At 40.3% G+C, this 15,377-nt stretch overlaps 1 protein-coding gene across 4 annotated transcripts in view; it reads left to right on the forward strand.

The window, feature by feature from the left end:
- EMB2757 (Transducin/WD40 repeat-like superfamily protein) overlaps window positions 1-15,377 on the forward strand; it is a 249,143-nt gene that overhangs the window by 13,449 nt on the left and 220,317 nt on the right. For all 4 annotated transcript variants that reach the window (XM_089384886.1, XM_089384888.1, XM_089384889.1 and 1 more), the window contains exons 2-6: window positions 328-450; window positions 611-673; window positions 767-835; window positions 1,030-1,086; window positions 1,331-1,683. In XM_089384886.1, coding sequence (XP_089241012.1) covers window positions 344-450; window positions 611-673; window positions 767-835; window positions 1,030-1,086; window positions 1,331-1,683 — 649 coding nt within the window. In that variant the 5' untranslated portion in view covers window positions 328-343. The remainder of the gene's footprint in view (window positions 1-327; window positions 451-610; window positions 674-766; window positions 836-1,029; window positions 1,087-1,330; window positions 1,684-15,377) is intronic.

The following is a 15,377-nucleotide window of genomic DNA, read 5'->3' on the forward strand; positions in this document are numbered from 1 at the left end:
TTTGGTTTCAGTCTTCAGACCACATTATATTAGTTGTCAACCAATGTTATTTATTCAAGTGGTATTTGGTTCCTCTGCGTTCCTTCCTGCTTGGATAATAGCATCAAAACACTATGAAATGCTGCTTTGAAGTTATTTAGATTCATCTTGCATGCAATAATGCCAATATTTTTCATAAAGAGTTGAGAAAGTCCCCCTACAGATATATGTATGTTCCACTGCATGAAGAGTTTGATAATTTGTTCTTTCCGTACTTCACAAAAGTTTCTTTGGGGTTAACAATGTTCTTTGCTGGTAATTTGGGAAAAATGTATTTTCAATTGATAGGTAATTGACGATCAAAATGACTACAAAGCGTCCTCCGCCAGACCCTGTTGCAGTCTTGAGGGGACATCGGACTTCAGTTACAGCTCTTTGTTTCCATCCGAGTAAACCTATACTCTTTACAGGGTGGGCTTTCATCTCTTATTCAAATAGAAAGAGATTGCTCTACAAATAAATGGTTTTTGTAAGCTTTCTAAGTCAGACTTGTCTGCCAATCAGAAAAATGTATGTTGTTTATATGTTTCGTGCAATAATATCATCACATTAAGCCTTGTATTTAATTCAGTGACGCAGCTGGCGAGCTGAGGATATGGGATCTGGTCCGACACAAAACAATATCATCCTACAGGTATGTTATATATTACACTGCTTTATGCTTCTCAAAATTGCATTGAATTGACAAACTTCTATGCGTAGCATTGATCAATAATACATTTTACAGAGTTCACAATCCAGCAGCTGGTGTCATTGGAATTGCCACAAGTTCTTTGCTGGCAAATAAAGTTCTGAGGTAGAAATAATCTTGTCATGGTTTTACTATTCTAAGGCAGTATTGGTTAGCATCTATTTTTATTAATTTTGTAAGAGGGTATTGTATGTGTCATTTTCCAAGTTTGATTCCTTGTGTTATCATTTCAAAATGGACATGGGTTCTTCCTTCTTGTTCCGCTGGGATTAAATTGATACGATTTTGAATGATTTTAGCCAGGGTAGAGATGGAACTGTTAAATGCTGGGAATTTGTGGACGGTGCTTTGTCAAGGTATAGCTTAGCTGTCCAGATTATTTTCCCATTTCACATTTTGAGGCAATATAACGAAAGAGGGGTGATCATATTATTATTGATATTCCAGATTCTAGCTGCGAACCAGGAATATTTTGAAGTCCACTCAAAATTTATAAGTTATTTTGTTTTGTGCTAGATGTGGCCATGGTTTTGTTTGAAGGGTAGACATTGTGAAAGCCTAAAATAGAGAGTGATGGATTGAATATGCTGAGGTTTGCAGGCAGCCCTTATTTACAATAAAGACAAATTCATACCACTTTTGCAAGTTCAGTCTATCCAAGATTGCAGTTTCTTCAACTCAAAGTGGAAAAGCTTTTCTGGCTGAGGCACAGAAGAAAACGGACCCTTCAACAATGCAAGGAATTGATGGATCTAAGAAAGTCATTGAAACTGCTGAGAAGACTTTTGACATGGAGGGGGAAATTCATAAGAAAGAGATGGATTCTTTTCCTTGTTGCAGCAGTCCTGAGCGGGTCAGAGAAATAGAAGTGAAAGGAGAAATCATGTTGCAAACAGGAGGTCTGAGTCAACTGCTGGATGCTCAAGCAAAGCATCATTCACTTGCAGATACAGGTTAGCTACTAGACTTTAGTTGTATAATTGCCTCTAGCAAAATACAATACCAAAGTTGTACGTATTTTGTGGTTGTATTGTACCACCAGGTTATTGGTTTCATGAGGGTACAAAGCAGTAGATAACCTTCAATGCTTAGACTGGGAATCAAAAAGCACTTCGTGATATAGAAGATACAGAATATAGTAAACTGAGGGTACTTTTTCATATGAACACCAAAATAGAATGTGTGACTAACTTTTAGTTTTGGGAAAAATATAGTGAAAACTGGGTACTAACTTGATGTCATGGAAGCATTCCCTAATTTGCAGAATGATACTGTAATAAAACATTTCAATGTTGTAGATGGTTAGCAAATTGGCAATGAAAGTAAGTCATTTCAATCAGATGGGAAGGCACTGTTCTATGCCCACGTGCACACACTTCTTGCTCATCAATTAAAACATCAAATCATTGACATTTTAATTTTTCAGAGTTCCACGTTTTAGTTTTAGTCCCCTTCGATGGAAGTGTCCTAGGGCATGTATTCCTCACTACAGGTTCATGCTCCAATGGTCAACCGATGCGTCATGGGTTCATCTTTTCAGGTTTCAGACTTATTATTGGGCATTGTTCATCCCTTACATTTCTTCTTTTGAGAATGAAAGACATCCTTTAGTTTTTGTGGCACTAAAGTCTGCACAAAGTAGAATTTGTCTCTTGGTTAATAGTAATTTAACTGTTCTATTACTGGTTCATTCAGATCAAGGTATTATGATAACATGGAAATAGAACACATAAAAAATACCAAGATAACTTGAGAGAGTTCCTTGTATTTCATTGATTAAAATGAAAAGTGAAAGCCTTCCTATAAAAAGCTACATACTAGTCAAGTCAATCCACTTTATGAATGTGGGATATTGACCAAGATACACACTAAAGTGAAATAGAACATAAAAGCACAATACAACATAAAGTCAAAATTACTTAATTAATGCCTATGTCTAATATCTATTCACCGTTGTTATTTTGACAGTAACTTTAATACCCTCCTTCAATGGTCAATCTACTAACTACACCAAGCTTATCCATAAATTTTACATAGTTGTCAGGAACTGAAGACTTAGTAAAAATGTCCGCAGTTTGGTCCTTTAATGGATAATACTGTAGCTTAATAGATTCATCATCTATGAGCTGTCTAATGAAAGGGCTACTGCATGCTGCTTCTTGATGGCCCATGTGATTGCACCTATGCCAAGGTTGAAAACATGTCTAGTGGTGGATTTTCTGTCATCCACACAACTTGCCGAATCTGAATGTGTATACCCTCACAGTTTGTCTTTGCTTTTGCTCTATGGAATGCCAAAGTCAAGTGTCCCTTTCACATATCAGAACACCAAATTCGCTGCAGTGCAATGTTCTACTTTCGGCATTGTCATGATTTTGTAGATGAAGCTGACAACGTAGCTCAAATCAGGCCTAGTGGTTACAATCCATATTAAGCTTCCCACTAGTTGCTTGTAGACTGGCTAATTAGCCTGCTTAGAGTCAGTCTTGGTTGAAAGCTTCTGCCCTTTCTCTGTAGGGTAAACAAGATTTTGCAATCTATCTTATTTTGTTTGTGAGACAAAAATGTAGCTAGCTATCTGTTTGCCAGACTTCTACACTCAGGCATAGTGTGGGAGGCCTTGATTAGTCATGTCATAAGATTGTCTCAAAATAGAGAAGGTGGGAGTTTCTCATGGAAGACCCAGTTGGTCAAGGATTGCTTGCATCTAGGCAAGTTGCTTATTGACGAAAACATTGCTAGCTTATTCATCTTTTGTGCAACGGACCTATAACCTACTGCTTCTTGGAGCACCAAGAAACTGTGAGATTGTACCTCAGATAGTCTTCTATAGCTTAGGTGCACTTCTGGCAATCTTGGGCACCCTTTTGAACAAGATTTGGGTTGAGCCTAGAGAATATGTGGTCTGCAGATTTCTCAACCTCAACCCAGCTCTGCTGTTAGTGAGTTGCGCGCAACTCTGCTCTTTGCTGGGAGTTGCGACTTGCACCCAGCTCTGCTCTTTGCTGGGAGTCACGACTTGCACCCAGCTCAACCCCGATACATCTCTCCTTGTTGTGTGACCTTGAGCCATCTTGACCCTGGCCCAACTATGCTCTTAGTGATCCCACCCCATTTTGTGGTGACCCTTCGCAGCCACTGTACTACCTGTGCATGGCCTCCCATCCGCGGCTTGTTGGAAAATATGGAGACTTGTAGATTAGAACTTATTTTCCTTATCATGATAATTACTTATGATGTTATTTGGTTCTTTATTACTTCTTTAGATCTTTTTAGCAAACAATTACCAAAACAATGAAGATCACAGAGAGACAAAGTACACAAGATATAGGCTCCAAGCTAGGGCAAAACCCCTCCAAAGGGAAAACCCAGAAAATGCGTCTCTTCTTCTTTAGAATCTGCTTACAAAAGAGACTTTGAAGACCCAAAGACCCAAAGACCCAAGCCAATAAACCCTCCAAGCCCCAAGTCAATGCCCAACAAGATCTTCCTTGTGACAACTTTCAACACTTGGACATTGCTACACTGCTACTGCAACTTCGACCCCCGCAACAGAATTTCGCCCCCCTGCAACTGCTACAAAATTTCATCCTTATACAATTCGTAGCTTCACAAACCCTAGTGAGACAAGAGAAAAACTTCCTTGACAAGATTTCGACTTCCATTCTTCTTCTTTGTCCTCCCAGCTAATTTTCTTCTCCTTTGCTATTGCAGATCGAACTTGCTTGAGATGAATATCCAAAGGAGGTCGAGTTGCCTTGTATTTATAGCCTTTCTTGAGGGTCGAATACCCCTCCTTTAGGCCAACTTGATCTTGCTCTTGGGCCAACTTGGTCTTGGGCTTATCCATGGCTTTTTCTTGATAAAATAAATATCTTTCTTCATTACAATGAGTTCAAATGGGAATATGACACATGATCAATATTATTCTTTATCTTAGAAAGACCTAGAAGACCTAAAAGGACGAAGAACATGCTTTTGAATCAAACTTGTGTATGAAACCCATACTCCAAAAATAAAATATAATTTCTTTTTCTTTCTCTTTCTCTCTTTATAAAGAATATACAATGTCATGATTACAATGAAGACTGAACCTAGTTACCAGTATAGATCCGTCTTAAATATGGATCTAACATGAGCAGAGAGGGATCCAATTTCATCACTTGCAATTTTTTTTATGAGGCAACATTATTTAAATGTTTTGTATAGCTATTTAATTTTTTTATTTTTAGATTTTAGATCTTTATTTTTTTTGGCTGACATGAGCAAAATTTCAATTTTGATGACGGACGGACAACGTTACACATCATACTGGGCTGTAGAATGAGCCTCTCTGCTCAACAAGGAATCTCAATCTTGAAGCATTCGCATAAGAAGAGTCGGATTGATAAGCTATCTTTTTGTCAAGCATATTTATCATAACAACCACTGTCCTTGAAGGCCTTAAGTGGACAAGCTCATCTTTAATTATGAGCATTCTGCTGAGAGGCTTTACATGAGCTACCACACCACCTCTCAGGGCACATACCCCACCCGGATGTCTACAAGGTATGTCCTTTTAGGACTATTCTTATCTTGGATTCCCAAACCTAGATCCTCAAAGAATATCGGTCCTCTTCAACTACTCTTTTCTTTGATGCCCTACCTTATCCTCAATGAGCATCAGTCAACAACTTCTTTCTGGATTCTACCATCCATAAGCAGTTCCAATCTAGATGCTTATCTAATCCTTTAGAGCCCATTCTTTCTTTATGGCCTTCACTAAGACTTACGGCTGTTAGTCCTACTCTAGTGACTGACCCATAAAGACAAGAACTATCCGATATCACTCCCTCTCAATCAGGAAAGATATATCCACCAAACCAAGCTTACCTCTCAGGTTCTCAAGCTTCTTGTTTGGTAATGCTTTAGTCAGTATGTCTGCTACCTATTCATCTGTAGGTAGATAGTGCAACTCCATGACCCCATTTCCTACCAAGCCTCTGATGCAGTGGTACTTGTTGTTTATATGCTTTGTCTTTGCATGAAACACTGGGTCTTTCGTTATTCTTATGCAACTCTGATTACCACAATTTATCCATGTAGGGCTAAGCGGTCCTTCAAACAAGTCTGATAATAACTTACTGAGCCAAACTGCTTTCTCATAAACCTCGCTTGCAACAACATATTCAATTTCAGCACTACCCATAGCAACCGTATCCTGCTTTCTTCTCATCCATGAGACCATGGAAGATCCTAGGTTGAAGCATCCACCTGTTGTGCTTTTTCTGTCTGTCTCATTGCCACCCTAATCTGAATTTGTATATCCCATGAATTAGACTTCGTTACCACTGTACCGGAGGTAGTGATACATAGTTCCACCTAAATACCTTAGGGTATGCTTGGCTGCAATCCAATGATCATGTTTTGGCTCCATCTGAAACTGACTTAGGAAATTTACTGCAAAACAAATGTCTGGTCTAGTATTTACTAGATACATCAAGGACCCAATCAATTATCTGTAGCAAGTAGGATCCACCGGACTAGATTATGAACTCCTCAATTTCTTTAAATTGGTAATCATAGGAGTCATCACAGGCTTGCAATCCATTGTGCCATACTTTTGAAGCATCTTGATCACATACTTACCTTGACCAAGATATATATTTCCTGACTTCTGCCATACCTCTAGTCCCAAATAATAGTGCATAATCCCAAGATCCTTCATATCGAATTCTGCTGCTAACTACTTCTTGCATTCCTGAATCCGATGCTCTACACCTATAACTAGTAGATTATCCACATACAAGTGTATGATAAGTAGCTCATCTTGGACCACCTTGATATATAAGTTAGGATTTGCAGCACTCTTGGTAAAACCAAGTCTCAATAGATATGCATCCATCCTTGCATACCAAGCCCTAGGTGCTTTTGTTAAGTCGTATAGAGCTTTCTTCAATTTGCAGACAATGGATATGAGTCTCCCTTTGATTTATTTCAAATCCTTGAGGCTGCTCAATGTAAACCTCCTCATCAATGGTCCCATTTAGAAAAGTTGTCTTGACATCCATTTGATGGATGTTCCATCCCATAGTAGCAACCAACGAAACAAATGATCTTATTATTGTATAACTAGTTGTGGAAGCAAAGGTTTCCTCATAATTCCTTCTTTCCTTCTGCGAGAAGCCTCTTGCTACAAACCTTGCTTTGTATTTGTCTACGCTTCCATCTGCAGCATGCTTTATTTTGTAAATACACTTGAAGTGACTATAGACTTGTCACTTGGCTTAGGTACAATTTCCCAGACATCATTCTTCATTATGGATTGGTATTCTTCCTGCATAGCATTCCTCCATTCTTGATGTTTGGTTGCATCTTCATAGGAGGAAGGTTCCGCTTCAATAAGCTTTGTCACGTATGCAACATACTCATAATACCTCTTCAATCTCTTACTTTCCCTGGATGTCCTTGATGTTTTATGTCCTTCTGCCTCTCGAAGAGTAGTTTTAGCCAAATAGGTCTCTTCCGATTTTCTGGAACACTTACTTGTTGTATAGGCTCGCAAGGATACACAACATCTTCTTGAGTATGTCCTGGTTCTTGACCATCATTCTCCCTAGAGATATCCTCAAAGATAGGTATCTCTTCTTCATCAGAGTCAACCAGAACATCCCTTGATTTCTTGTAAGCTATGCTTTCATCAAAGATGACATCCTTGCTTACTTCAATTTGATGATCCTCCTTGATATAGATTCTATATGCTTTTGATGAAGCACTATATCCCACAAAGATGCCCTTTAGACTGGCTGGATCTAGCTTCTTCCTCTTGTCTTTGGGTATATGGATATACACAGGACACCCAAGTATCCGAAGATGATCCACGCTTGGCTTCTTTCCTGTAAATACTTCTTCCAGAGTCATATTGTTAAGAATCCTATGAGGACTTTGATTCTGTAAGTAGATAACTGTTATGCATGCCTCTCCCCATAGGAATTTAGGGAGACGTCGATCTTGTAGCATAGCCCTAACACATTCTTCAATAGTACGGTTCTTCCTTTCTGCCACGCCATTCTGTTCAGGATTATAGGGAACAATGAGCTCCCTCTTGTTTCTTGCTTCTTTGCAGAAAGCTATTAACTCTTTGGAGGTGTATTCTCCACCATTGTCTGACCTTAGATTTTTGATCTTTCTCTCGGTTAGGTTTTCCACTTCATTCTTGAACTCCTGAAACTTTTCGAATACCTCATCCTTGTTTTTGAGAAAGTATAACCAAGTCTTCCTTGAGTAATCATCAATGAAGGTTACATAATACAGATTCCCACTAAGAGACTTTACTGCCATAGGTCCACATACATCCGAGTGTGTGAGATCTAAAATTTTGCTTAGATTTGGTGTCACTACTTGCAAATAGTTTCTTTACATTCTTTCCTAGAGCACATCCCTTACAGATCCCTTCATGATCTTCTTTTATTTCGGGGATGCCATTGACCATTTGACTCAAAGATGGCAGTATCTTATAATGAAGGTGTCCATACCTTCTATGCCATAGTTCAGAAGGACTCACTTCTAGGTGAACTAGGGCTTGAGCTAGGGGAGTATAGAGTCTATACAATGTCCCTTCACGAATCCCAATCACCCTTGCTTCATTAATACTAGAGCCCTTACCCCAAACCAAAACCTTGCCATCAACAAAAGCAACTCTATCACCCTTATCCTCTAGACAAGAAATATAAAGTAAGTTTTTCTTCAAACCTGGAACATATAAAATGTTGTTGAGGTGAATTCTTCCACTTGACTCGAGCTCCAATGATGTAGATCCAATGGCTTTTGCTGGATAGCTTTTGTAGACTCCAAGTTCGATAGAGTGAGATGAGTTTCCCTTAGATAGGGTTTGGAGTTGATTGCATTCACTCGTCATATGTTTGTAGGCGCCACTGTCAATAACCCATACATTCTCGTCCTTGAATGTGCTAGATAAAGTGGAGAACAAGCTTCCAGCTGTTACTTACTTTGCGAGCTTGGAGATGATCTCCAATAGACAATTCTTGATAGATTAGTGAGATTTCCAAGAACCTTAAAACCCTTCCTTGTAACCCTTTGCCATAGTGCCAACAAAGATGTGATCTTCAGTCTCCTTGCACCTTAGCTCTGTTACCATGTTGGAAAATATGGAGACTTGTAGATTATAACTTATTTCCCTTATCATGAGAATTATTTGTGATGTTATTTGGTTCTTTATTACTTCTTTAGATTCGTTCATCAAGCGATTACCAAAACAATGAAGATCAGAGAGAGAGAGAGTACACAAGATATAGGCTGCAAGCCAGGGAAAAACCCCTCAAAGGGGAAAACCCATCAAATGCTTCCCTTCTTCTTTAGAATCTGCTTACAAAAGAGACTTCCAAGACCCAAAGCCCCAAGCCAATAATCCCTCCAAGCCCCAAGCCAAGCCCTAATAAGATCTTCCTTGAGACAACTTGCAGCACTTTGATACTCCTACACTAGTACTGCAACTTCGACCCCTGCAATACAATTTCAACCATGCAATTTCGCCCCCTGCAACTGCCATAGAATTTCGTCCTTCTACAACTAGTAGGTTCACAAACCCTAGCGAGACAAGAGAAAAACTTCCTTGACAGGATTTCGACTTCCGTTCTTCTTCTTCATCCTCCTAGCTACTCTTCTTCTCCTTCGCTATTGTAGATAGAACTTGCTTGATATGAGTGTCTAAATGAGGTTGAGCTCCCTTGTATTTATAACCTTTCTTGAGGGTCGAATGCCCCTCCTTTTGGCCGACTTGGTCTTGGGCTTATCCAGGGCTTTTTCTCGATAAATTAATTTTTTTTCTTCATTACAATGAGTCCAAACGGGACTATGAAACATGACCAATATTATTTTTATCCTAGAAATACCTAAAAGATCTAAAAGCACAAAGAAAATGCTTTTGACTCAAGCTTGAGTATGAAACCCATACTCCAAAAATAAAACTTTTTTTTTTCTCTCTCTTTTTCTTTATAAAGAATACACAATGTCATGATTACAATGAAGATTGAACCTAGTTACAATTTCAACACGGCTTGCATGCAAGTGTGCGTTTTTTGTCGCAACAACCCTGTTCATTATCGCTAGAATCTCATTTATCGTTCGAAACCCTCGACCCTATCCGTAACTCAACCCTTTTCAGTCCACATCTCCCCTTCTTTGTTTGAAAGTCGCGTCTACAAGGCTACCTAACGAGGATTTTAGTGTCGCATAGGCTAAGTTGAATTGGAGTTAGAGAGAGCCAAGCTAGAGCTGGAGTTAGAGAGAGATGAGTCAATAGATAGAGCCAAGTTATGGGTCATGGGACATCTTTAATGCCCTTGGGATATTCACCTCATCAACCGATTTTGATGACCCCATTGCAGGCTATCCAATCGTGTCCTTTGTTACAGGCATTAATAGATTCATCTTTTGCAAATGGGATGGCATAGCCCTGAACTGAAGACATTGCCAAGACAATCACTAGGACATAAAACTTCGATATAGAGGGCCCTAAACAGGGAGGGCAGTAATAAAATTCTTCAGGCCTTGATCATGAGATTGGAACACTTGGAGTCATCAAACCAATAGAGTAGCAAAATTGGAGGCAAAGAACATTTCTCTGTAGACATAACTAAAGGAAAGCAACATAAAAAATGCCCTGCATCACCCTTCTAGTGAAGCCTCGCATGCAAAAGTTCCTAACCTTAAAAACGAAATGGAGGAGATCAAATTCTTGCATGCTACATTTCAGCATGAAACAAAAACTCATATTAACTCATGGACATAGGTAGCTAGCAAACAAGTTAAAGTCCCCCCTCTTCTGAAAACATTTGAGGAAGTAGTACAAGCTAAGCTAGTGGAGGAGCATACTAGGCAATCACGGGAATTAAACCTCAAGGTGAGGGGGCTCCCTCTACCTATTCCATCCTCGGACACCATTGTAGTTGGGACAATCTCAAGGATAATCTATATCTCCTTGACGTCCCCCTGGATAGAGCTTGGCTTGGGTTTGAATCCACTCTACAATTGATTGATTTTGAGCCTCAAAGCTAAATGTAAGCTATTCTCTCTTCCCAATAAGATCTTCCTTGATGAGGATTTGTTAATTTTAGATAACAATGGTATGTTCTATGCTTGCAACAAATACTTCAATATCCTTTTATCAGCCCAATGACAATTTCCAATTTAGTTTCTAATAACAATCACATAAACCATTAATCACATTGACAATAACTATAGATAGAACATAAACAATAAATGTAGAGAGAAGCCAAGACAAGAGAACATCAGTGTTTGGCAAATTCTAGGAAAAACCCCAAGATGGGGAAAACCCTTTGATCAATTCTTCTTATTATTATATCAAATGTTCAATAGAGAGAGAAAGTACAATAATATAGTCAAAGTCAAAATTGACTTGTCAAAACATTGTTAAATAGCCCTGTCAAATCTGCAATTCTGTCCTTGCTCAACAACAATCAAATCAACAGTAGTGTGTGCCCTAACCAGTGAACGGTCAAGGGTCAAAATAGTCCCTTAGTAGCTCGGTCAAAATTCATCCAACTCGGCCTCCTTAGTTGGTCAAATTCAACCCAAAACAGTCAACTTTAGAGCAGTCAAACCCATTCAAACAAAGTCAACCCTGTGGTCAATCAGGCCCGCAATCAACGCAGGTCAAACAACCCATAAATTCTCAGTTTTGTGCCAATGAATGCGGCCTGCCCAAATAGAAAATTTCCCACAAAAATCGCAGTCAAAGGAGGTCAAATAGCCCTTGGTCAACACTAGTCAGCCTCTTGAAATTTGTCCTCTTTCAGCGACACGTGTGAGAACTTAGAAGAAGAGTTGCCCAATGAGCTATACGAACCAATCAGATGAGGAGAGAGAAGAATGAGTTGAGGTAATGAGGTGCCAAATGAGGTTGGAGGTCACTCTTATTTATATGAATCCATGTGGGTGAAAAGACATGTCTCTTGGGCTTCATGAGCCTACATGATGGTGTAGCCGACCTTGACAATTTGCACGTGTGCGGGCTTCACTTCAAAAACACATTTCTCCTCATCCAAATTTAATGATCTTTAGGTCAATTTTGGTCCTCTCTAAGATAGGAATTCAATGCAATAATTATATCCATCAAATGTGTCCAAAGTGGAATTTGGCCCTAGTTGCCAATTTTAACACTCCCTCTCAACTAGGGAGAATTCCACCTTCCAATATCTGCCCATTGATCATCATACCATCCTGTCATCATGTACCATCTTTGTATCTCGTCTCAACTCTGCTTAACACTGATATAGATAATGAAGAAGGATTGTTCAAGAGTGGGTCACAAGACCTTGCCACTCTTCATTGACAAAAGTCAGTCCACATAGCCAGGGGTAGAACGCCAATCGGACTTGATCCCAGATCAAGTTATTCAACACCATGCATCCTAGAAATATGGAGTACGACAGTACACAATGCGTCCATCTATAGTGCTATGGTCCCTATCCACTTTTCCCAACTCATTGGCCAGATGAGAGGTATGTTCTATGCTAGAGCAATTTATTTAATTTCTTTTCCGTATTAGCAATCACATCAGCATAGAGTAAACTGCAGATAGAACATAAATATAAATCGTAGAAGACAAGCCAAGACAAGAGGACACAAGATTTGGCGCAAGCCAGGGACAAACCCCACAATGTGTGGGGAAACCCTTGATCAATTCTTCTTTTATGTTCTTCAAAGTTCAGCGGAGAAAGAGAGAGAGAGGGATAGTACATTTACAACAGAAGTCAACACTTTGACTTGTCTAGATCTAAGCATAGATCATCTCCTATAACGATGAGATCAGTTGAAGACATTCTGCTTCAACTGATATCTATCATCGTGCTGCATCTGGTCCTCTAGTTGCACCACTGCATACTGCACCATGCTACTGCCCATGTCCATGATCTTATCCATCATAATTCTGCTCAAACTAATGTGCATCATTGTCCTTACAGATGTTTATTATCATTATGCTGCTGCCCTTGCAGATGTGTATTATCATTATGTTGCTACCCTTACATCATGCTACTTTGTCACTTCTTCGAAACACGATAAGCTAGATCTAATTGTAGTGATGATATGTATGCCAAGGATCTTCTCATTGAATTCTTATAGCAAGACTGTAACAAGTCTGCTACAGGATTGCCACTGAAATCAGAACTGCTCCTAAGATTTCCATGTCTTAATTCATCCGAGTAGACTAAACTCACTACGGTTCCATGACCTTGTCTGTAAATCCATTTGACTGTGACTTTGCCTGACTGCAACTCTTTGTGGCTTCATGCCTTTACAGTGATTCCTCTTCATAACTGCGGTTGTGTATAAAGATTTTCCATGACAACATATAGATTCTATGGCTGCCCTTGCTGTGCATATAGATTCTATAACTGCGTATTGTTTCCATTGCTATGCATTTGGTTTCTATTGCAGTGTTTAAGGTCTTCCAATGTATCTGCGTATGACTTGTGAATGAGTCTTCATAACAATGTGTTGACTGCAAGGGATCAGTCTTCAAGACTGTGTTGGTTCATGACTGCGTTTCAATATTTCCAAGACCGCATATTCCATGGCTGCGTATAGACTGTGTCTCCAGGAACGTCTAGAGTCTTCATGCTGTTGCGTATGTATATCTGCGTATTCTATTACACAATGGAGCAGATTCATCATGTTGTCATGAACTGCGTGTTTCATGAAAAACGTGTATGGTCTTACATTGACTGAGGGCATCACGTTGTCATGAATTGCATGTAAGGAGATTCATCACATTTCATGAACAGCGTATATGGTCTTACATTGACTGAGCGCATCACGTTGTCATGAACTGCGTGTAAGGAGATTCATCACGTTTCATGAACAACGTATATGGCCTTACATTGACCGAGTGTAGAAGTCTTCCATTGCTGCGTATGTGTAGATAGATCTTCATTTGCTAGCGTAGATAAGACCTCATCTGCTACGTGGATGTGCCCTCATCATAGCGTATGGACTGCTGCTCATTCTATTACAGCTATATCTGCAGCTAGGGCATCCAACATATTCTCTTTATGTGTCTTCTCCTTCTCCATAAACCCAAGACGTGGAGAGGAGGAGTTCACTTGGAGAATGTGTGTAAAATGACTTCAAGTCCTCTATATTTATACTAAAACATATATGATGAATAGTCATGACGTTTGGGCTTCTTGAGCCTACGTAAGAGCTGGTCGGCTAGATAATAAAACCATAATCTAAATAAATTCATATCTCCATAAATACTTATCGGAATCGGATGATATTTAGGTCAATCCTACACCTCTCGACGAGAGGGATCCAATAAAAATATCAGCTACCATAAATAAGCTGACCCACATGAAGTTTGGCCCTAGTTGCCAATTTAACACTCCCTCTCAACTAGGGAGAACTCCATCCAGTGATCCATAAGTCCGACTGTACTATCTTTGCCATCAGTGCCCTGCACTGCTCTGCCCAACTCTCCTCAGCTCTGCTGTCTCTGCTGGCTCTGCTAGCTCTGCTTTGCTCTGCTGGCTTTGCTCAACTCTGCTGGCTCTGCTAGCTCTGCACAACTCAGCTCAGCTCTATTGGCTCTGCTAGCTTTGCTCTGCTTTGCTGAACTATGAAGAAGAAGAATTGATCGAGAATGTCTCATACCATTCTCTACTGACCCGAAGTCAGTCTAAGAGTGCGTACCACTGGTCCCAGACTAGTCTCAACCGACCCAAAGTCAGCGTCATAGTGGGTACCACTCCTACCACTAGTCCCAGACTAGTATCACAGTCTCAGAGAGTGTACCACTAGTCCCAGACCAGTGTCAGCCAACCCGAAGTCAGCGTCATAGTATGTACCACTCTCACTGGTCCCAGACCAGTACTGCACTGACACGAAGTTAGTCTCAGAGTATGTACCACTGGTCCTAGACCAGTCTCAACCGACCCGAAGTCAGCGTCATAGTATGGTACAACTCCTACCACTGGTCCCAGAACAGTATCGCAGTCTCAGAGAGTGTACCACTGGTCCCAGACCAGTACTGCACTGACACGAAGTTAGTCTCAGAGTATGTACCACTGGTCCCAGACCAGTCTCAACTGACCCGAAGTCAGCATCATAGTATGGTACAACTCCTAACACTGGTCCCAGACCAGTCTCAACCGACCTGAAGTCAGCGTCATAGTATGGTACAACTCCTACCACTGGTCCCAGACCAGTTTCAACCGACCCGAAGTCAGCATCATAGTATGGTACAACTCCTACCACTGGTCCTAGACTAGTATCGTAGTCTCAGAGAGTGTACCACTGGTCCCAGACCAGTCTCAGCCGACCCAAAGTCAGCGTCATAGTATGTACCACTCTCACTGGTCCCAGACCAGTACTACACTGACACGAAGTCAGTCTCAGAGTATGTACCACTGGTCCCAGACCAGTATCATTGATCCCAGATCAATGGAGGTCATCCTAGCGTAGGGAGTATGGTAGATACAACGATGCGTCCATCGGTACTACTATGGTCCCTAACTTCATTTCCCTGCTCATTGATCATATGAGAGGTACTTCCCATGAGTCCCACACTGCATGGGTAGGATGCCTCGACAGGAGAACTTAATCAATCCCATCCTCACAGGGGAAC

This window comes from Pinus tabuliformis, chromosome Q (assembly GCF_031772625.1).
Source record: "Pinus tabuliformis cultivar Carrire ecotype Pingquan chromosome Q, CPIR1, whole genome shotgun sequence".
Taxonomy (NCBI): Eukaryota; Viridiplantae; Streptophyta; class Pinopsida; order Pinales; family Pinaceae; genus Pinus; species Pinus tabuliformis.